The following is a 24,478-nucleotide window of genomic DNA, read 5'->3' as shown; positions in this document are numbered from 1 at the left end:
CATTCTGATTGTGGCCACAAAGTAATGAAAACCTTTTTACTCTAGTTGCTGAGGCTTACACATCTAAATGGACACCGCCCCAGGGAAAGCCATCACCCTCAACCTTTCCACGCGCGTCTCAAGTCACTTCTAAACTCCTCTGCCAGAAATGTCATCAGAGCACACGGCTTAGTCTTTGGAAAAAACCTGCTTGGGGACAAATCACATATAGAAACCATTGATTCATTGTCAGGTTATACTGGGAAGAGTTCTTAGAGATGGTCACACACGCTCCCTCCACCTACAGCCTGAGGCACAGAGAGGTCCAGAGACTTGCCCAAGGTCACACAGTGTATGTGCACGTATGTGCGTGGGTGTGCACGCGTGTGTGCGTGGGTGTGTAGTTACACTGGTTCCATTCCCTCTCTGCTACTTCTTTCATTATTGACTTTTGAGAGCAGAATTGCTTTTTTGCAAATGACCCCAAGTTGTCTGGGGCCAGAACTATTTGGTCTAGTTGGGCCAGGTCAGGTTGTCTAGGCCCATGGAGGGTGGTGAGGCTGGGCCCTCAGGGGCTGGGTCTCATAGATGGAGCCCAAGTGAGTCTCTTGCCCTTGGTTCCCTAACACGTGCCTGGGTACAGCCAAATGCCTCCAACTCTGGACCCTGTGGGTGAGGAATTCTGCCTGACCAAACGGGAATGCTGGCGTCCCAGCAACGGCTCCCCCTCCTTTTTTGTTTCAGCTCCCACTGGATGACTCAGGTCTTATGCCCGTTGACAGTTTTCCTTGGAAATGCATCAGGTCCAGCCATCACATTTGTTCATCACTCAAAACACACAGCAGAAGCTCCTGAATCTGAGGGTTCCTCAAGGAGCCAGCACCGTCTCTGTCTCCAGCCTCATTCAGGGCCCTGAGCCGCTCCTCACTGTCCCTCACACCCCTCCCCTCTGCCCCCTCATGCACTCCCACAGGGCTGGCTTTCAGCCCTCGCCCTCCTTTCTCCTCTCCGAGGAGCACGTGGGCTCCCTTATGAGGCACACTCTGTCCCTTAGACCTCTTGCGTCCTTTGATCACATCAAGTTTGTTCGCACGTCAGGGCTTTTGCACCAGCTGTTTCCTCTACCGGAAAGCTTCTCCAGCTTGTTGCATGATATTCTCCGCATTCAAATGTCAACACTTGTCGCTTCTCAGGGGTGGCTTCCCTGATCCACCCTTTCTAAAAACCCCTCACCATAGGCATTCTCTATCCACTGGTTTACTGCACTTTTCACTGCCTGCATCTCTCCTACTTATTGTTTTATTTCCATATTGTCTGTTGTTCTAGCCCTCCTTCCTCCTTCCCTCCCCGGCCCCCACAACTAGAATTAAGCTCCATGGGGTCACGATGTTTTCTGTCTTAATCACTGAGATATCACCAGAACCTACAGCAATACCTACAGAGACCCTTCCCAACCCTCAATTTCTCCATCTGAAAAATGAGGAGTTGGGATCATGTGATCTGGAAGTTTCCTCTTGGCAACGTAGGTAGGAGCCTAGCACGGTGATAAGGACAGAGGATTTGGAAGCAGGCAGGCCTGCCCTCCAGCTCTGGCTCTGCGGTTTGCTAACTGTGACCTGGGGTGAGGTCCTCTCTCCTTCACGTCTCTGTGTCCTCCCTTGCTGGGTGCCCACTAGGATTCAGTGACAAGAAGCATGCAGAGTGTCCAGCCCAATGTCTAGGACATGCTGGTGTTCCACCAACGCCACCCACTGTTACTAACAGTAAAGGCGGCTTACCGGACCTTTACGCAGCTGGAGCGGCTGCTAAACTAGGAGGCCCCAAGGAGCCAAGGCGGCGCTGACAACTGTGCTAACAGAGGCCAACGGTCCGCCGGTGCAAGCACGCTCTGCTTTACTCCCGTAACCGATCTCCAGTCATTAGACATTTAGGCTGTTTTGGATTTGTCCCAATTATAGGACTACAAAAAGCATCCTTGGATCTAAATTTTCTGAACACATACTCGTACTTATTTTTTCAGAATAAATTCCCAGAAGTGTGATTGCTGAGGCAAAGAGTAGAACAAACTTAAACATGATCCATCCATATCTGGGCCAAGACATTCTCCCCAAATATGAGAAATTAAAATCCTCCTGGGTAGGGGCGCCTGGGTGGCTCAGCGGGTTAAAGCCTCTGCCTTCAGCTCAGGTCATGATCCCAGGGTCCTGGGATCGAGCCCCGCATCGGGCTCTCTGCTTGGCTGGGAGCCTGCTTCCTCCTCCTCTCTCTCTCTGCCTGCCTCTCTGCCTACTTGTAATCTCTATCTGTCAAATAGATAAATCTTTAAAAAAAAATAAATAAATAAAATAAAATCCTCCTGGGTATGAAAGTACCCATTTCCCTGCACCCTTGACAATTCTAATAATTACAAAGTTAAGAATCGTCAGTTTGTTAGGTTAAGGGGAAAAAGTTCATCCCCTCTTTAAATTTGCATCTCTCTAATGATTAGAGTGAGCTCCTTCCCAATACTGATAGGCAATTTTAATTTCTTGGGTGCTTCTCTTCTTCCTTCCATATTGCTATGGTGAGAATCATACCTTTTAATGTTTTGTTTAAATGCATTCTTACTGTTTTTCTATCTTTTACTATTTGACTATATTTTCTTTGATTTTTAAATATGATTTGGGTCTATTTCGGGTTATTAACGTCACTATTGGCTATGTTAAAAGTATTACAAATTACTTGAATTTGTTTTTCTCTATTTGCTTTAAGTATACAAGTTCTGAGACCCCTTTGACTTCTTCTCTCTTGGATTTTGCTCCTGTGAGCTTTCTCTGATGTACACAAAAGCATCCAGGGCTGCTGGTGTCTGTATTTGAGTCCTGTTTGTTCGACCTAATAATTATATTCCATGATATTTCCAGACCTCTTCCCTACCCAGAACATGCCACGGGGTCATCCTTTCTATTACCCTTTTAAAGTCAGGGGGCCAGACCTGAGGCAAACTCTCAGTGCAGTCTCACCAAAGGATAAATGAGTATAATTTTTTAACTTCCTTAATGTCGTTTACTGGGGTCATTTTTTGTGGAGACAGTAGGGGGAACAAAATCAGATCATTTCTTTAGTATGACCTTGGAGCAAACACAAGCCTCCATGTATACTTTTTACATGTGTACTTGTAAATCCACATCTTTCTAGCTCATAACACTGTTCTTCTTCCAGTGGGTGAGGGGCAGGAGGTGGGGGAGAACAATGGAAATATGGCTGTTGACCTCATTTCTGTGGGAAGAGTCCTTGGAAAGGGACAGGTGTAGCTAAGCCCGGAAAGGTGACCTCATTCTCACTGTCTTAGCAAGCTCCGAGTTGAAGTCATTGCCACCACATTATATCCCAGGCCATTCATCACTTCCCAGGTGAAGCCAGCACCAATCTCCCTTGGGCAAAACAATGACAGCAGGAAGAAACACTCTCACAATCGTCCGAGAAAAAGTGGTAGTTGTTCTTCGAGCGGGCCTCCGGTAATTCAGGGCAGAAGAATTTCTTCCATTGTACAGCTGACACTGAAGGCTGATTAATTACTCATTCTCTGAGGTCAGGTTTATCATGAGATGCTAAAAGTTTCTGAGAAAATAACTTTATATAGATAGTCCCAATTACTGACAGGTTGTGCTCCAGCATATTTTTGAAAGGCAGTTGTTGGAACTTGGAACATATTTTTCCACAGAAACTATGTTATAAATAGTGGTTAGGCTCCCAGGCTAGCCCACACAAGCTTGCTAACCCACAATGTGACTAAACCTTATGGGTCTGTCATTCCAACAGAACCAGGCAGAGTCCTGCTTTCAGAGAGAGAGGGGCCTCATGGACAGAAGACAGCAGAAGGTGAAGAACCCACCCCCTTCCACATCTCCAGCTGCCATCCCCACACTGGCAAAACTGGCAGAGTTTCTCTCTAGCATCCCCTGTGGGATTTTGGGATTACAGAGTCTTCTTTGGGAGGTACACTGGGGTTGGGGGGGTTATTTAGTCTCCTTGTTCCTGTACCCCGGTTTGTAGATCACCTGGGGCCCTTGTTAAATGCAGACGCCACAGCCTTCCATTTTGTTTCGGTATGTCCATGGGATAATTTCAGAATCTGTATTTCTATCAAGCTTCCAAGATCTCGAGAATATACAAATCGGTTATCACTGATGGAGTCCCTCCTACGATCTGATTATTGGGTCTTCTCAATAGCAACTTCCAGATGTTTGCTGAACTCCATCTTAGACTCCTCCAGTGTCGAGAAGCTCAGTCTCTCTTCAGGAAGATCTTCCGCTTAGGAGTGCTCACCGTCTATGAGATTCGTGTTCTGGATTCAGCACCTGCAGCACCTCCCTATGACCTATATTCTGCAAGCAGTGTCTCCTTGTGGAGCTTCGGTAAGAACATCTTTTCCCTCTTATGTACAACAGCTCCTCAAAGAGCTGAAGGCAGTGGCATGCTACCTTCTCCCCAGGGTGCTATTTTCTACCTTCGAAGCAAAATCTTCTCAGTTCACACTTCCACTCTGACTGTGATGAAATGGCTTATATCAAACCAAAGCTCCCATGAAGGACACTCAGAAAAGCAGAATAAAACATAAAAATAGCTATTCAAAGGCATCATAGAGCAACCAGGACATCTAGGACTTGAGGAACAAGATGCTAGAAAGAAGAGAATGCTTTGGGAAGAGTCCACCAATCTTTGCTGCTTGCCCTGGAGGCATGGGGTGTTTTGTAGGGAGGAAAGCTAATTGCAGGAAAATAAAGCATTGGGTCAGAGTTTCCAGCAGTCCCACAGGGAGGGGAAGACAAAAAAACCTATAGTTCAGGGTTATCAGGATAGCAATGCTTGGAGGACCAACGTGTTAAGAGGAAAATGAAACACAGAAAAGTGAGCCCAGTATTCAGACTGGCCTTTGACTTGAAATATTTCGTGATAGCTAAGCTGCATAAAGCAAGAGGCTGAAATGCAAAGAAAAAGCTGTGGCTGAGGGGTTTAGAAATGAAGCAGAACTGTTTGGAGTCTCATAGTATTAGGGAAGACAAAAGTTGAACTCCAGGGCTAGTAGACACCCCAGGATTTCAGCTGGTAAAAATGAAGAACAAATACTAGGAATAAGAGCAAGCCAAAATAGACGAGGTCTATAAAAACCAAGACCAAGCCTGGAATCATCTCAATTCTTGATTGGATTAGGTGATCTTCCCCTAGTCTAGCTACCTTCTTTTTTTTTTTTTTAATATTTTATTTGTTTATTTGACAGAGATCACAAGTAGGCAGAGAGGCAGGCAGAGAGAGAGAGGGGGAAACAGGCTCACCGCTGAGCAGAGCGCCCGATGCAGGGCTTGATCCCAGGACCCTGAGATCATGACCCGAGCTGAAGGCAGAGGCCCTAACCCACTGAGCCACCCAGGCGCCCTGTCTAGCTACCTTCTTAAAGAGAAATAAATCCTTTCTGAAGAAAGATAACACCATCTGTAGTCTACATTTTTTTCATCTCCAATTATATTAATAAAATGTTATAGTTACACCAGGAAATAGGACCAAATAATAAAAAGAGAGAAGGAAGGAAGGAAGGAAGGCAGGAAGGCAGGCAGGCAGGCAAAAAGTGAGGAAGGGAATAAGGAAGATAAGAATAAAGGAAAGGAGAAAAATAGATGATAGAAACAGACCCACAGATGATTCAAATCTTGAAGTTATTAGACATGGCTTTAAAAGAGGAACATTTATGTGTTCAAGAAAATAGATGAAAAGATACAGAATATAACCAGAGAACTGGAAGCTATGAAAGAAAAAAAAGAAAAAAAAAAGAATAAAATGAAGAATCTAAAGATGAAAAATACAACAACTGAAATTAACTCAATAGATGGATGAAGCAGCATATTAAACACAGCAGAAAGGAGGTTAGTGAACTAGAAGAAAGGGTAGTAGCAGTAAACAGTAATAAATACTCAGACTGTAACACAGACAGGAAAAAAGGGTAGAAAATAAGAAATGAACATAAGATATGTGGAATGTGTTGAAAGTGTCTGGCATATGTGTAATTGTTGTCTTAGAATGTGAGGAAAGAGGGGCGTCTGGGTGGTTCAGTGGGTTAAGCCTCTGCCATTCAGCTCAGGTCATGATCTCAGGGTCCTGAGATCGAGCCCCGCATCGGGCTCTCTGCTCAGCAGGGAGCCTGCTTCCCCCTCTCTCTGCCTGGCTCTCTGCCTACTCGTGATCTCTCTCTGTCAAATAAATAAAAATCTTTAAAAAAAAAAAAAAAGAATGTGAGGAAAGAGAATAGGCAGAAACAATATTTAAAGGAAATTATGTTAGAATCTCTCCAAACATGTATCAATGCACAGATTCATTAAGTCATATGAACTCTGTGCACTACAATCAAGATAATCCCAAAGAATACCTCATTTCAGTACAACATAGTAAAATTGCTGAAGACCAAAACAAAGACAAGATCTTAAAAGTAGCTGGAGAAAAGAAGATGTATTACCTTCAAAAGAGCAACAATAAGTCAAGCAGTTGACTTAATAGAAACCATGGAAGCCAGAAGACAAAATAATAGACTATCTAGAATTCTATATCCCAAAATTAAAGGTGAAAGAGAGAAAATTTCAGACAACCAGAAACTGAGAGAATTTGTCTCTAGCCAACCTGCAGTAAAAGAAAGACTAAGAAGAGTTCTTCAGGCAGAATGAAAGTGGTCATACATAGAAGAGAAATGCAGGGAGGAATGAGAAGTAATGGAAAGTGTAAATATGTTAGTAGATCTAAATGAAAAATGACATCAGGGCCAGGAACATCCAGGAAAGTCTTAAAGAAGAAGAACAAAGTTGTAAGATTACATGACTAAGTATCAGATCTTATAATAAAGTTTTAGTTACTAAGACAGAGGTACAGCCTAATGGATTTGGAAATGAACCAATGGAAGAGAATGGAAAGGTCAGGAACAGATCCACATTGTCTATAATCATTCATTTATGACAAAGTTGGCACTATAGCATGGGGAGGAATGGGAGGATGATGGACTTTTAAATAAATGGTCCTGAATCAACTGGTTATACATATAAGCAGAAAACGAGTCTTGATCTTACCTCACACCATACATAAAATCAATTTCATGTGGATTTTATATCTAAATGTGAAAGGGAAAAATACTAAAAGATAGGAAAATATTTTCATGAGTGTCGGTGGGCAAAGATATTTAAATAGAATGCAGATATACTAATCATAAGGAAGGTGAATAAACTGGACTACATTAAAATTAAGAATTTCAGATCACCAAAATACATCATTAAGTAAGTGAATGTGTAAGTTCAAGAATGGGAGAAGATATAAATAATACATACAACCATCCAAGGATTCATATGCAGAATTTAAAGAGACAGGCATAGAATCCAAGTAGAAGAATGGGCAAAAGATTTGAACAGGAAATTTGTAAAAGGGGGCATCAAAATGGCCAGTAAAGATATGGAAAGATACTCATCTTCATTAGTCATCAGAGAAATGTAAATTAAAAATCAAATGAAATACCACTACACACCCACTAGATTGGCTAAAATTAAAAAGCCGACAGTACCAAATGTTGGTGAGCATGGGAACCAACTGGAACTCTCAATCATGGCTGGTGGGTGTGTAAATTGGTACAACCACTTTAGAAATCTGTTTGGCAGGGTCTACTAAAGCTGAACATATGCATACCTTGTGACTCAGAAATTCTACCCCTACGTATGCACCCAATAGTAATTTGCACATATATTCACCAAAATACCTCAGATACCTAGAAATAAACTGCAGTATGTGCAAGAATTCCATACAGAAAATTACAAAACATTTCTGAGAGAAATTAAAAATGATCTTGGTAAATGCAGGGATACATAAAACTCATGTTCATATATTATTAAGTCAATTTTTCCTGTATCAACCTACAAATTCAGTAAAATCCCAGTAACAAGCCAGAGCAGATTTGTGTGTATGTGTGTGTAAACTCACTCATTACTCCTTTCTACAGCTCTGAGGCTGCTGGTCTAAAGAAGAAAGAGAACCACAATTTGTCAAGTATCTATTGTGTGTTTTGGCACTCGGCACAATACTTTCCTCTGCTTTACTTTATCTAATCCTTATAAATCTTATACAAGATATTATTACCACAATATTGTAGACAAGAAACGATTTCAGAAAGACTTGCCCAATGTCATTGCATCACTATCACTATGTGACCCAGCTCAGCTATAAAGAACAGAAAAAAAAAATTATCAGTGACTTAGAGATAGTTTATTTTTCTCTCACAGTAAAGCTGTCCATGTGTCGGCAGAGGACAGCTGCCATAGCGGCTCTATAGTGTAATGAGGGACCCAGCTCCTATCTGCATGCAACACTGCCCTAGAATGAGGTTTCCTTTTCACAGTCACTTCTTCATCCAAGATGGCTGCTAGAACTCTAGCCATCCCATCTATATTCCAGCCAACACAAAAAGGAGAAAGGAAAAGAAAGGCAAGCTCTCCTTTAACGGAGACTTCCAGAAGTCCAATATAACACTCCTATTTATATTCCTTGGCCAGACTTAGAATCCTGGCCATATCTAGCTACATGGGAAGCTGGGAACTGTCCTCTTTCAGCTCACTGGCAACATACCTAATTAAAAACTAGAGTTGTGTTACTAAGTTCGACTGGGGGGCTATGGATATTGGTACGGACAATGAGCCATCTTTCAGAGTCTCCTAGCTGGGAAGTGGTGGGGCCCAAATTCAAATCTAACCAGTGCCCTTATTACTTATGACCCTCCACAGGCTACCACACCCTTCCTCTGGAGTCCATGTTCCTCTGCTACACCACCTGTTCCCCATCGGGGTGAATTCCTAGGGAAGCAAAGGGAACAGGAGCTTCATGGGGAAGGTGGGAGTGGCAGTGACATTGTGAAGGATGGCCTCCCCAGAGAGACTGCCTACTTTTCCATGGCCCCTTCCTTTCCTCCTCTCCAGCCAGAAGTCCCACGTTCAGGGAGCTCACATGGCAGTGACAATGAGATGAGTGCAGCTTTTCCTGGCTCTTCACTGAGGATTCACTTGATTTGTATTTCCTCTGTTTCTGCCATGTTGAATCAAAAGTCACGGTGGTTGCAGAAGCTTCTTGCCGGAAAACATTACAAAACTCTTCCAAAGAATGAGCTTGTGCATTTGATGGGGGATTGGGGCCACCTCTGAGGTCCCCAGTGATTCCAGGGTTCTGTGAACATCTCCATCTGGTGTCTTGGTCCAGCTCTGTGCCTCAGCAGGAAAATGGGAAAAATGTCCAGGGAAGCTGAGCCATCACCAGAGAAACCTGGCCAGAGCTGTAAAGGCTCACAATGGAAACAAGCCTAATGGGACTTTGGAAAGGGAAAGCTGATTGATGGTGGAAGCCACCAATGTCAAAGAGTTCCTACGGGGGACCAAACTGGTAATGGGGAATCTCAGTGAGAATGAACCAGATGTTAAGTGCCCAGAGGCTGTCCTTATGAGGTTCCAGAAGACTGAGCTCTGGATGTGCTCGGGGAAGCCCAAAGGTCTACATTTGTCTCATCACTGGAAACTCCAAAAGGAAGAGACTGATGAGGATATCTGGAGGCCCATGATCTTCTTATTCCTCCTATCAGAACTCTCCTGCGTGCCAATGCGAGAATCAGGGATGGCCTGACTGGCAACAAGTATAAGGGAGGGGGAGCCTCAGAGAGCACATTCCAAGAGGGGCCGCTGTTCTGCCTGATTCTGCAACCTTTTCTACCAGGAGTCACCTTTATCCCAGGGATTTCAAGGTTTAACGTGACAACCATGTCACACGACACGCTGTGAGAACCCGGTACCATATTTACACAGAGCCAGAGAACTTAGCTACAAAAAGACCCCAGGAGTTACCTGGCCCATGTCTCTCATTTTCAGTTGGGAAACTAAGGCTGGAGTGGGGGTGGGGGGAGGAGAATGACTAGGTGTTGGAGGCAGATTAATCGGTGGGAATGCCAGGATTTGTGCCAGATCTCTTGATCGCCAGACCCACGCTTTCCTGTTATGCCACCTACCAGCAGTGGCCCGCTGAGACAGAAAGGGCTGATCTGGGTGCATTCCTTTCTAAGCCTGTCACAAGTCTTGGGCGGAGAGCATGGTAGAGGGGAAGGGGCTCTGGGTAGGGAATGAGCAGTCCTGGCCTCAGGTCCTGGGGCTATCCCCGACTTGCCGGCTGACTGTATCAGTGTCTTGGGGCTGCCACGGCAAATTTCCACAAACAGGATGGCTTGAAACAACATTAGTTCATTCTCTCCCAGGACTGGAGGCCAGGAGTACAAAACTCAGGTGTTGGCAGGGTTGGTTCCCTCTGGAGGCTCTGAGGGAGGATCCAGCCCACGTTTCTCTCCCAGCTCCTGGTGGCTGCCGGTTATCCTTGGCGTTCTTTTTCTTGTGGATGAACTACTCGGTTTCTGCCTGTGCCGTCGCATGACCACCTCGGTGTGGGAAATTTCCCTCCCCCTTTCTCTTACAAGGACCCTCGCCATCGCATGTAGGGTTTCCCCAGATAGTCTAGGACGATCTCAAGATCCCTAAATTAATTACATCTGCAAAGATGCTTTTTCAAATTAGGTCATGTTCACGCATTCCAAGGATTAGGACATCTTTTTAGGGACCACTATTCAAACCACTACAAGGATCTTGGGTATGTCCCTTTCCATTTCTGCAGCTTAGCTTCCTTAATGAGAATGGCAAGAGTTCACAGTCTTGCTTCTACAAGTGACTGTTTAACTTCATGGGCACCGATGGACCCCAAAATGTAAGCCTCAGCTCAGCAGCCTGCGTCCCCAGCAGTCATGTGTAACACAAGTTCAAATTCAAGAACCATTTCCCACCTCTCCAGACCTTCTTTTGACCATAGACTCTTGGAGATGAATGGGGGAACTTGGCTGTGGTCAGACCACAAATAAGAATGCTTTATTCAACCACGGGCCCCATGCCCCGGGGAGAGAGCACCACCAGAGCAAGGATAGAGGATGGGCCGAGTGTGAATCGAGCTTGACACACACAATGTGTTCACGGCCAGGACCAGAGGGAGGCGAGCAAGGTGTGGAAACGAAGAGGGGGCCAAATGCCTCAGTAATCAAACAAAAGACACTTTAAGGCAGTATTTTTTAAAAATCAAAATGAATACAAAAAGGAAAATCCGTGATGAACAAAACATCAACATTTTAAATAAAGACAAGATCCAGTCTTGCAATTGTGGGACTTAAATCACTTAGCTCTCCCTAATCCCAGTCCTGGGAATCTTACCTTTGTTTAAAATGATGTTTTGTTCATCACGGATTTTTTTTTTTTTTTGGTGTGTGTTAATTTTGAATTTTAAAAAATACTGCATTATAATATTTTTCATCTTGATTACTGAGGTTTTTAGCATCGCCTTAAATTTTGCCATGGCTCTGCACTGGGCATGTGAATTACAAATAGAGGGACTGGGGCTGTTTAGTTTTGACAAGGGGCATCTCTGGGGATATGGTCGCCATCCATAGGACTGGGCCCTGAAGACCAGTGGGGGAAATTCAGGGAGAAGTAGAGAGTCTTCTGCTACTAGATGGGTCTGGGAATCTGATGGGAGGTTGGTCTAGATAACCCATAGGAGAGCCCTAAAACTCTCTGATTTCAAGAGGCAGATGCCCTAGATTTTCCTGCATAACTTCAATCAGCTTGTAACCTCAGGATAATGTAAGAAATGCTGTCTCTTGCTTCAAACACCTCAGAGAGAGGGACTGGTTGTCCTGGAATTTTGGAAGCTGCCCCACGCAGGGCCCTGGCTCTGCTCTAATGGCACAGTTCCATTCTGGGAGGCCAATGAGTAGGTCACCTACACTGTGGGGTGAGGTGAACAGCCCAGGAATACCTACAAAGCGCTCCATTCCCAGGCACAGAGTTATGGGGGTGAGGTCAGCTTCAGCACCAGTCCCAAATAAAAACCATTAGAATGAAAAAAATTAAAATGAAAGTTGGTGACCTGGGAGATGTTGTTATAAAGTCAGAGCACTTCCTCTAACAGATACTGTAAAAAAACGGTCTTCCCAAAAACGCATTTCTGTGTACGGCTCGCATCCGTGCATGGCTCACCCACCCAGTAACATCCATGCTCCTTAGAACAACATTCAAGGGCTTTCTCTGGAATCTTTGACCATTACGCCCCTCGGCTTTACAGAGCTTGCATGTAATTATTTCTGTCTTTGGTCTCCTAAAGTCTTCAGTTCAGTTATGCTGTCTGCTTGCATGGAATGTTTTTCTCTCAGTTTTTGGAATTTTCCTCAAATTTTACATTATTTTGAGATTAGAATCCACGCTGTCCCTGGACTCAAGTTTTGGCTAATAAACTACAAACTTTGACGCCTTTAAAAATAACACTTACTGAAATAAAATGAGTTCTTTCCATACATTATTCAGCATCTCAGAAAACTTTCTACATGCTCATTGATTTTTGTGTGAAAATATTTCTTCCAACATTTTCCAGCCAGAGTATTTTCCCAACATCCCTCAGGTGCCAGCGTGATCTAAAGAGTTGTTTACAAAATGTGTCCTCATGATTGGCCATTTTTTTGGAGAAATCAATAAATCATTCTTACAGAGCTGGCTCTGATCGAGATTAACTAATGGGGAAAAAATTATATACAAAAATTTTATATAGCTTTGCCATGAAGTTTTAATTCCTTCAGTGGAACTGGGGTTGGAACCATTTGAGCTCAGAGAAGACAGAAGAGAATTGTGTGCCCTGCTATCCTCGATTCTGGCTGGTGGTTAGAATGAAGAGACACCAGGGCTTCCCTCACCTGATTCTTGATAACACTTACACTGATAGGTCACAGTGTGCTTCTGAAATACTTTCACCTATGCCACAGCATGCCACGTGGCCATGTATGACACCTGGCCTCTTGCAGCTCTCCTGGTTAAGTTGGCGGGGGAGGGACGGGCTGGGGTAGTAATGCCCATGGAAACAGGTGCAGCCCCCTGTCCAAGGTCCTGCTCTCAGCAATGATAGCACCCAGGGGCCAGGCCACTGGCCTGCCACTGGCTGGCAGGCCAGCCACACTGCACAATCTGCCACGAGAGGAGGGTATTTCTACCTCTATTATATATGTGAAGAATCCGTGGCTTGGACAACTCAAGGTCAAGGTCGCACCTCTGTAAGTGGCAAAATTGGGGTTCAAGCCAGTCTAGCTCTTCTATAGCCCATGTTTCCCAAAAGACAGAGGGGAGTCTGTCCTCTCCTCTAGGCTGATGGGAGCATCGGAGAGCCAGAGAAAGGACATTCCAGGTCAGAGGTACATGGAGTGAAAGCCTGACAAAGTTTGAAACCCCGGGTCTGTAGTTGGTGCTGTCAAAATCCTGATCCCGTCGCTTACCTGGACATTGCATTTAGTGCTTACAAAGCACCCTTGCCTCATCTGATTCTCAAGTTCCTTAGAGAGCATGCAGTGTAGGTCTGGATATCCCCATTGAACAGGCTCAGAGAGGTCCAGTGATTTGCTCAAAGTCACACAGCAAAGGCCAGAACAAGATATGGGCACTTTGTGTCAACATCATCAGACAGGCTGATCAAAAGAGATGGGCCTGGAGGCTGAAGTGGGCAGACCATGACACTGACCTTTCCTGAGATGGTCTTGATCTGCTTGGAGCTCAGGGGCTCAAAGTCTACGCCGATGTAGCCTTCCATGGCAGCAAGGAGATTCTTCCGGAGACAACGGGATGAGTTGGCTTCTGTGTGCACCTGCTCCCACCAGGAAGGCTCGTACCAGCCCGGAATGATCCACTGGTATTTGCTACCATACATGTTCTCCTCATATGCCTGCAACAAATGGGTTGACCATGAATGTACCAAGAGTTAAACATTTGTTCAAGGTTTTGTGCCTTATGAGACATGAAGAGGAGGCTCATGTCTCCTCTTAACAGAGGGTTTGTTAATTTTCCTATTATTTGCTTTGTTATCTCTCCTCATTATGCCCCATGGTAGTTTATTGGAAACATATAGAATAAAATAATAAACACTGAGTACAAATTGAAACACCAGGGCCTGAACAAGCCAGATCAGGACACTACAAGAAAGAAAAACTATGGACGGACATCTCTGATGAATATAGTGGCAAAAATTCTCAACAACATATTGGCAAAGTGAATTCAAGACACATTGGAAAGGTTATACACTATGACCAACTGGCGTTGGCGTTTATCCCTGGGATGCAAGGATGGTTCAACATACACAAATGGATAAATGTAATACATCACATTAGTGGAATTAAAGATAAAAATCCCATGATCATTGCAACAGATGCTCTCTATGTACTGTGATGAATGTTGTACGTTTTAAAACATGAGCCTTAACAGGTCTTGCAGTTCATTCCTGGAAAACCACAAATGCACTGGGAAACAATTCACGCCACACCCCTTTGTGCTCCTTGGCCTGTAACAGAGAGCACAAAAGCCAGGAGGGTGTGGCAGGGAGCCTGCAGGATTGCTCTGGACTTCGGGAAGCTTTTGGCTACCCTCCACGTAGGTAGGCCCTGGGAGGCTAAGCCAGGCTCTGCCCTAAGCAGGATGGGCCAGAGACCCCAATGGTGTCTGTGCATTAGAGAAAAGTTACTGTCAAGTCTGAGACTGGAGGGGAGAGCTCCCCCCACCATTCCCACATCTGGGGAGGCAACTCTTCTAGAATTCTCTCAACACCAAAGAAAGCCCATCCTGCAGTGTGGAGCACCTCATTGGGATAAATGAGAATTAAACGTTTATTTATTATTAAATGTGAGTAAAATGCTCATTTCTTAACTTAAGGTCAGATACCACCTCCACACCCTCTGCTCATTGGTTCAGTGAAGTCGCTGGAGACTAAACTGAAATTATTTAATGTAAGAGCCCTTCAACTACTTCAAGGTAGTGATCACATTGCCTTTTCTCTAGACTCTGATGATATAGGACTTTCACCTCTCCAGTTCTAGATAATATACTTCTCATAATGCAGCCTCAGATCATAGTCATTTTTCCAGCAGCTACATTATAATATGTCCCATCACAATTATTGTAGAAAAGACATCCCTCATACCTCAATTACAGGGTAAAATCCCAGTTAAACAAAGGCAAGCAATCTCCTGATCTTCCCTCTAATAAATGGGGTTTAGACCAAAGATACTTTCTTTTGAAGACATCTGCCTGGGGATAGCTTTTTTTTTTTTTTTTAAGATTTTATTTATTTATTTGACAGAGAGAGATCACAAGTAGACAGAGAGGCAGGCGGAGAGAGAGAGAGAGGGAAGCAGGCTCCCTGCTGAGCAGAGAGCCCGATGCGGGACTCGATCCCAGGACCCTGAGATCATGACCTGAGCCAAAGGCAGCGGCTTAACCCACTGAGCCACCCAGGCGCCCCTGGGGATAGCTTTTTGAACAAAAGTCTCATCCCAGTGATCCCAGGTCACTGGCAGAACCTTCCACACTTTACAACTCTTATCCTTTATTAAAAGGGAGGAACTCACATATCTTGAGCCTCTATCATGTGCTTGGCCAGTTACACACATTATCTTATTTTACCCTCACAACAACCTGATGAGGTGCGTATTATTTCTATCTTATAAATAAAGCAATTGAGGCTCAGAGATGGAGGGATTTGCCCAAACACATACAGCTAAGTCAAGGGAACAAGATTCAAAGTCCACTTTTGGAGGGTCCCCTCTTTTCTTAGCAAAATAAATAAAACTTTTGGGGAGCTTTCTTAATCTTAAAAGGTTGAGGCAAAAAGAGACCTGCATTATTAGGAATGTATGTTAAGCAGGAGTCAATAGGTAGAGAGTGAGGACAGGAGGCCTTCCAATCGGACACACAGGCAGATCTGCACCACTCTCTGAGCACGAGGACCTTGTGATAATTTAGAGACAGTCCAGAGCAGGAAGTCAGAAGCCTCCCAGGGATCTGCTGTGACAGCTCTTTGACCTGCCTTTGTCCCATTAGGAGCTGTTCCTTGTGCGTGAAGTTTCCAGAAAAGAGAAGCATAGTCGTTTAAGTGACAACAGATTTTGTTTAGAATGCTATTCAGTTTTGATGAAGATAAACATTTTCCTACTGACCTTCTGGAAGAAACAAAAAAGGAGGTTACAGTCAACCAGGACCAGATTCTCTGGGTAACTCTGGTGCACAACTCCTCGCTCGGGTCTTGCTTTTCCCATCTATCGCCTGTGGAAAGCCAAGCCTGTCTCCCTGGGTGGGTGTAAGAATTCAAGGAGATGACACGTGAGCCGCGCGTGGCCAACACTACATCCAGGCACATTTTAGCAGCTCCTCTTCCTCCCTTCTCCTCTCTGTAAATAAATCACGATTTTATTCTGAATACCAGCCACTGTTATGGGCCACGCACAGTAATGCTGCTGGGTCTGGGTGTCGCTTTTCACTGCCATCGCGTCCCTGTCTTCTCTAAATTTGTTGCTTTTAAACTGCTATGGCTCAGAAAGCGGGGTGCTTGGGTGGTTAAACATATGTGCAGAGCAAAAGTAAATAGGCTTTGAGTGAGGGTCTAGGTGGGAGGCTTGCCTGCAAGGTAGGTGAAGTGGTTTTAAATATACCATCCACGGTCTAAAGCACGGGAGGGGAAGGCTCTGGTCCTCCATTCTGCTCTTCCCATGTTTAGATGGGCTGAGGCTGTTACACATATGAGCTGGGAGGGGCTTCTGGAATTCTCTGTCTCCTTTGCCGGAGGGGGAGTTTAGTAGTGTGGGGTCCGCTCTTCCGTGGATCCCTGGTGTTCAACACAGTGCCTGGTGTGGCCACGGCACCTGAGAAGTGACTGTGCAGAGACTGAACGCATTTCCAGTTTCCTCGGTCTCCTCGGTTTTCATTTTCTCTGCCTCTGGTGGGAATGTGACCTCAGGACTTCTGGCCACCCGTGGGCCCAGCCAGCCACGTGGCGACGGGCAGTCCTGAGCTTACCTTCTTCAGTCTTGGCGACCACTTTGGTTCTTATTTGCTGCTGCAGGTAACCATGACATGAATTTTTTTTTTAATCCAGTTTCCTCTTTTTATTATGTTTCCTTTTGCCTCCTCTCCTCCCTGTGCAAGAAGGACATTTCCCTTTTCCTAATACGGTCACACTAATGATGGTAATAAACCCTCACATCAGGAAGGCAGTTCACCATTGGGATGATGGTCTCCTTCTGTGGCCTTACTTAAGCATCTTGCCAACCCCGTGAGGCTGATGGGGCCAGGACTGCTGCTTCCATTTTAGAGGTGAGGCAGCTGGAGACCAGAGGTTTAAGGTGCCCTGCCTGAGGTCACACAGCTGGTGGGGCTAAAACTGGAACCCAGGCCAGAGTGCTTGAGAATTTAGAATAGACCCCCGAGGGAGGAGGAGAAGACAAAGCGATGGAGACACGCTCATCCTGTGCTGAAGCCCAAATGAACATTTTGCTACAGGGCTATAAATAGGCCTTGCATTTGCTGGAGTCTGCTCTTCCATGGGGTGGCGGCTCCAGTCTCAAGAACACAGCAACATGCTGCAAAGTTTGCCCTGTGGCATCTGGATGGCGAAGATATGGCTGCTTCCACCGGAACTGCACTCTGACCTCTGGCCCCAACGCATCTGCGCTCTGACCTCTGACCCAGACACGGGCAGGAAGGCTCCTTCACAAGGGTCTCTGCTCTGAGCAGCCCCTCCCTCTGTCACACGCCAGTCCTGATCCCATAGGAAGACACGGAGCAGACCCTCCTCAGGATCTTCCAGACCTGCCAGAAGAATTCCTTCCTAACCAGGTAAGACGCCGAGCCCCTGAGGGCAGATTGCATCTGGGGGTCTGACACTTGGAATAAACACCCGCCCCCTCAAAAATACCTGCAAGGAATTTCTCAATAACCAAAGTCACCTGCGGACTCTAAGAGGAAGCCCGTTGCAAAATGCCCACCGTCCAACAAGAGGAAAGGAGGCTGAGAAGATGGATGGTGTCCCAGGCCATGTGGAAGGCAGGCAGCCTGGAGCTTTGGGTCGAGAGGAAGACAGCCACACCGTCTGTTCTGAAGCAGAAACCATGGCTGGAAACGCCACTCGGAAAATAATCCCAGTGCATGGCACGGAGTGAAATCACAGCCACGCCTCCACTTGGGTTCGGCTCAGGGCAGACCATGGGGTCTGGAAAAGGGAGACGGCCAGCAACCAGCGTGGTGTCTTCATGGGTATGTTTATTAATGTATTTCTCCTGGAGTTATGACCCACCACGTGCCAGCTGCTTGCCAAGGCCTTGGGGATACGGTGAAGGATGGGGAGGGGGGAGGGATAAAACTCAGTTTATGGGATTCAATGGCAGTGATCCATTCTATCCTCCCCAACCTGAGACTTTACATAAACAAAAAAAGACCGTGAACATTTACTGATGACTCACTATCCATCAGGCACTGTGCAGTGTTTCTGCTCATTTCAATGTCCAGAACAATCCTAGGAGACCAGTGCTGATATCATCACCATTTTACAGATGAGAAAACCGAGGCTGCAGAAGTGTCAACAACAAGCCCAAATTCAGCAACTAGGCAGCAGACTGGCTCCTGAGCTCCCAGCTCTGTCCAGGGTCCCCAGTCAATCAAGAGATGATCAGGCAGTTCTCGTGTTGTTCTTGAGCCTTCAGGATAAAACAGCCCTGTGTGACGGTGGCTTCCGGTCACGGTTCTGTCCTCACTCCTGGTGTGATCTGAGTTCCTGCATCTGTCCAGAAATGGATAGCAGGGGCTGAGAAGGGCACCCCAGGCAGTGTCTCTCCAGTGGACAGCAGAGGGACCACTTTCCCCAGGTGCAGACGTGCAGCCGGAGGTCCCCTTGGCTCCTGGGAGTGACGCTTGCCTTGGTGACCCACGGCATCCTTGAAGTCAACCACATCCCCAAAGTCTCTTCTGTTCTAAAGGCACAGTCCTCCTCAGCTTACGCCTCTACCACGTTGGACACAGGCAGCTTGATTTGTTCTAATGTAACCTTCTAGTAGGGCTATGAGATTGAACTTTCTTAGATTGAATCAGCTTCTTAAGGTTCTTTGCAACCTTGGATCTGTTTCCAACATCTTTTGCAACTTCCAAAATTCCTACAAGTCTGCTTTTTATAATCTCATCCAAGTCACTGACAAGAGATCAAGGAGAACAGAGGCCCATGGCCCATCACTAGAGACTACACCTAGAACAAGCTCACTGGAAGGGAAGGAGCTTACTGGGGAGACAGTGACTCCCGTGACTGGGCTCTCATTCTGTTGCTTTTCTCCCGACCCGGGGTCGGGGAGAGGGAGCCAGGGCATCAGAATGGAAAGACTCTTACAAGTACTTAGGTAGAACATCATTTGGAAGATGATGGGGTTGGGAATCAGGCGAAGTGGCTGGAGCCTTGGCTCAGCCACAAGCTGGACCTCTATTTCCTTATCTGTGAAATGGGATAAGGACAGTTGCTTCACTCAGTTTACTGAAAAGATGAAATGAGGGGAGGTGTGAAAGGATACTTTGTCACCTATCACCAGATAATTGTAAAGAACTCAGGGATAGATAGAAAAGGTTGAGAGACTGTTCTAAAGTTGAGACTCTGAGCCCTGCTCCAGGGCCGGGACGGGGGCTGAGGCATCTTGGCCTGGCCCCTCCTTCTCTGCCCTGCACACTGCAGGCCTCCACCAAGCACGGTTGAGTAGGCCGGTAGAGCATTAGCCAGCAGGGCTGGGACAGTGCGCTGGAGGGGAGGTTTGGTCAGCTGAGGTCCCTAGCTCCTCCCACGACTGCACTGTCCTGAGCCCTGGGGGTTTAGCTCCCTGCAAAGAGGAAAGAGCAGTGACCATAACACTCTGCTTCCAACTACCCAGACTCCGGGCTGGTCCTATACTCCGCTGGTCCTATATTCCACTCAGACCAGGCAGTGAGAATGAGTCTGAGAAACAGCTTCGTGAGACACAGTGACAGGACCGAAGTTTTACTTACACAACAGAACACTTTTGCTGCCATATTCTGGTCAAACTGGCCGAGGATGATCCTTACGTCATTGCCCTGTGGACAGAAGGACACGTACGTGAAGGAGAGTGGATGACAGTCACACTCGAGGGCTTGAGGCCATGGCAGAGAACATTCGTGCACCCCCAGCCCCCCAGCCAAGAGCTCTGCCCTCTCCCCCCAGCCCTGCCTGGATACTCCTGTCCTCTCTGGGGCCAGCTTCCCCTCAGCTCCTCCTGCCCTCCCCTGTCTCAGGGACATGCGCCGGGACAAGTCTGCACAGGCTGGAGGCTTCAGAAAGCCGGCGGCTCTCAGTGGTCCCAGTGGCATCCCTAACTCCTCCAACAAGGGTAAGCCAACCCTACAGGGCACTGAGACAGCATCTTGTCTTCTTCCTCACTTGACACACAAGGAAACTGAGGCCAGAGGAGAGGAAGGAGCTTCCAAGGAGTTGGTGGCAGCAATAAGACTGCAGCACCCCCACCCTCCCTGCCAGGATTCTAGACTTTTCTACACCTTCCACAAAGCTTTCCAATTAAGAAGTTTCAGATTCTCCTGAGTTCTGAGCTCCGTTTAAATCTCAGCTCCACCTGCAAGCCTCAGGGCGCCTCAGGCCGCTCCTTTATCCATCTTGGCCTCTATTTCCTCACTCATCCAATGTGGATAGCGGCAGAACTTACCTTCCACGAGGACTAAATGAGAGGATCTGCATAAACCACTTCGCATGGTTCCTGGCACACAGTTGGATGCCCAATGAGTGCTATAGCTAGTATTCGGGTTTTATAACCTCCTCCCAACCCATTTTTAACTCCGAGAAAAACTTATATTTGAAAACTCTATAAATAGGACTGCACTCATTATCTCCACGTGTGCCTTGAACAACAGCTCTTGTGACTCACTTATTCATTCAACAAACACTTACTGGGTATTTGCCCAACACTCCCTCCTGGGTCAGTTAAGCAGTCCTTGGTGGCTCTCCAGGGGACAGGGATCCAGGTGGGGAACCTGCCCCATACAGAACATGGGGCATAGAGGATATGCCTGGGTTCTGGCCCACCGGGCTGCTCCCCGCCCCAGTCACTTCCTGCCCTCCTCAGGGTGGTACCACCTTCCTGCCATCCCTCCCCGTCCTCTCCAGCAGGCCTCAAGGCCCTTTGATGCATAAAGAAGAGAAACATGCCTTTAAAGATCAGTTTTTAGCATCTTTCAAAATTGGAAAGTGCTGACTGGGAGGCCATTTTACTCATCATGTACTTTAGCAAAATAAAAAAGGCTTGGATTCTAAAACCATCCTTCGTTTGCAAGCAAGAATGGAAAGAAGAGGGGGGGATAAAAACCTTGCTCTGAAAGGACTTTAAAAGATCGTTAACAGAGCAGTTGAAGGAAGGCAAGCCTTTGTCATCGCCATGTCTGCAAGGCTATAAAAAGTTCCAAGCTGCTTCCGTTCTGTGGACAATACTCTCAGGCACACTCCAGGGTTTTTTCTGCTTGTTTGTTGAAATCTTTTAGCCTTCTTTGCTGCTAAGAGTATCCAGCCAGCTGGCCAGCCACCAGACACTTAGTGAGCATCTACTTTGTGCCACACTCCGTGTTGCTAAACATGGTATAGCGGAAAAAGCTTATTGGGTTTTAGAGTTAAGGAGACCCCAGTTCAAATCCCAGCTCTATCATTGACCAGCTGTGTGACCCTGAGTCTTAAACCCCAGAAGCGTCAATGTTCTCATCATTGAAAAAGGGATAATCCAACCAACCTTGCCAGGGGGCTGTAGGATCCATGCTCATGAAACCCAGCCATTGGCTTCCATGATGCTTCCTCCTGGCTCTTTCCTACCTCCTGGTCCCTCCTGCTCAGACTCTGAGTCAGCTCATCACCTTTCTGCCCACCCCTAAATGCTAGTATTCTACATAGTTCTGCCCTTAGCTCTGTGTCCTCACTGTCCTGGGCAGCCTCATTCAAGACCCTAGCCACAACTGTCCTCGGTGTGCTACGGAGGCCCGACCACTCTCCCCACCCCCAGCTTTTCTCCAGCTGCCTCCTGGACCCCTCCACTTTGATTTTCCCACATACCCCAAGCTCAGCACATCCCAAGCTGAACTCCTCATCTTTGCCAATGAGCCCTTTCCCCCGTCCTGTGTTGTCCATCTCTGAGAGTGGTGTCACCAACCTCCCACCCACCCAGGTTCACTCACCTCCTTCCAAGCCCTAACCAGGACCCACCCGCTGACTCCGTCTGTCTGCCAGTGTCAAATCACATCCAGCCCTGCAGCCTCCCTGCCTTGGGTGCAGCCACCATCATTCCCTCCTCGATGGACTACATCTGCCTCCCGGCTGGACCCCCACCTTTAGTCCTGCTCCATCCATCCTGGCCTCCACGGAGCGGGTGAAAGAATCCTTCCAAGACTCAAATGGGGTTGTGTACAGTTTTTCCATGGCTCCCTGAGCTTTCCAGGTCAACTGAGCTCCAAGGAGGATATCTGAGATGCTGTACCAGCAGACTCCTGCTCAGTCCTCTCCAGTCTTGCAGGGCCTGAGAATGAGCTACCTGTTGTTCTCCAGGATGGGTCTGCCATTCATGCACTCCCTTCCTGGCTCATTCCCCCATCTGTTCCCATCTTGCTTTCTACAAGCTTGCCCATCTCAAATGTCCTTCCCTCTCACCCCACTCCTCTGCCTGGAGAGCTGCCACTCACCCTTCATGCTTTAGCTCAGGAACCCCTACTCTGAGAAGCCATCTGTGTGCTCTTAGGTGCTCCTTTGCTCCTCTGTGGGCCCAGAGTGCTCTGTGCCTCCCTCTATCATGGCACGAGTCCACCTGCTTGCCTGTCTTCTCCACTGGACTTGATTCCTCTCTGGATCCCCAGGTCAGGGGGACAGGGCATGACATATCTATCAACCATAGGCACTGAATGCATGATTAAGGGAGCAAATGCTCTGTGAGGTAGTGACTGGCCTGCATTCCTTAATCAGTAACCGGTAGCTATGATCACCACAACACTGATATCCTGCCAGCCCAGGGCCTCGGCACTCATTTGCTTCACCATGTCCGGTTCTTAAATGCACTGAGGAGCCCACGTCTTCCTGGCTGACCACCTGACCACCTGCAGACAGATAAATAACCGGCTCGACCACTTGTGGTCTTTGTTGCCATGACAACCAAGTTGCATGGACCACTTGGTGCTGCGTTCCCAGACTGTTAGAATTGGATGGAACCCAAGAGATCACTGATCTAGTGAACCCCATCCTAAAGGGGCAAAGTCTTCCCCCAAGACTTCCCCCAAGACTTCCCCCAAGACTGGAACCAGTGCTTTCAGCTTGGTGGCCCTCTGACCATCAGAGGTCCCTGGAAAAAGATCCTGGCCAGAGCCAGGTTATGCCTACAGCAACGAGCGACTCACACCCGCTCTGATTCTAGCCAGTAATAGGCACCAAGATGCTGCAGTGTCTGGGAGGGAAAAGTCAGCCCCTAGTGCAGCTGGAGCCTGGAATCCTGGCATGGGGAGTGGACAAAGGGAGATGAAACTGGCCTGGGATCCTTAGCAGGAGCCTTAAGAGCAGTAGAAAGAGGTGGAAGGGCTTCTCAAAATGGGATGTGTCCTCCTGGAACATGAGTTTCCTGTGAGTATGAAAAGCATGGTTATACCTCACTCTTCTTTTCAGAATAGCAATTTATTGGAAGATTCAGGGGTGAGGGGAAGGTTTTAGATTTGGGGAGGGTTTTTTTTTCCCCTTTTTAAATAGAAATTACTTCTTTATTTATGAGTGAGAGAGAGAGCATGCAGGGAGGGAAGGGCAAAAAATTGTTTTGTTTTTTTTTACATTTATTTATTTATAGGCAGTAACCTCTTCGACATCAGCCACAGCAACTTCTTTCAAGACATGTCTCCAAAGGCAAGAGAAACAAAAGTGAAAATGAACTTTTGGGACTTCATCAAGATCAATAGCTTCTGTACAGCAAAGGAAACAGTCAACAAAACAAAGAGGCAATTCACGGAATGAGAGAAGATATCTGCAAATGACACTACAGATAAAGGGCTAGTATCCAAGATTTACAGAGAATTTCTCAAGCACAACACCCGAAAAACAACTAATCAAGCCAAAAATGGGCAGAAGACATGAACAGACACTTCTCCAAAGAAGACATACAAATGGCTAACAGACACATGAAAAAATGTTCAACATTATTAGCCATCAGGGAGATTCAAATGAAAATCACATTGAGATACCACCTTATACCAGTTAGAATGACCAAAATTAACAAGACAGTAAACAAGTGTTGGAGGGGGTGCAGAGAAAGGGGAACTCTCTTACACTGTTGGAGGGAATGCAAGTTGGTGCAGCCACTTTGGAAAACAGTGTGGAGATTCCTCAAAAAGTTAAACATAGAGCTCCCCTATGACCCAGCAATTGCATTACTGGGTATTTATTCCAAAGATACAGATGCAGTGAGAAGGGGCACCTGTACCCCAATGTTCATAGCGGCAATATCCACAATTGCCACACTGGAAGGAGCTGAGATGCTCTTCAACAGATGAATGGA

At 46.5% G+C, this 24,478-nt stretch overlaps 1 protein-coding gene across 1 annotated transcript in view; it reads right to left on the bottom strand.

The window, feature by feature from the left end:
- Window positions 1-24,478, bottom strand: part of GABBR2 (gamma-aminobutyric acid type B receptor subunit 2) — a 341,177-nt gene that overhangs the window by 134,805 nt on the left and 181,894 nt on the right. Inside the window, exons 5-6 of the mRNA XM_046021722.1 lie at window positions 19,932-19,997; window positions 13,612-13,812 (exon numbers count right to left, since the gene is read on the bottom strand). Coding sequence (XP_045877678.1) covers window positions 13,612-13,812; window positions 19,932-19,997 — 267 coding nt within the window. The remainder of the gene's footprint in view (window positions 1-13,611; window positions 13,813-19,931; window positions 19,998-24,478) is intronic.

This window comes from Meles meles, chromosome 11 (genome assembly GCF_922984935.1).
Source record: "Meles meles chromosome 11, mMelMel3.1 paternal haplotype, whole genome shotgun sequence".
Taxonomy (NCBI): domain Eukaryota; kingdom Metazoa; phylum Chordata; class Mammalia; order Carnivora; family Mustelidae; genus Meles; species Meles meles.
This window is presented reverse-complemented; position numbering and strand designations above follow the sequence as displayed.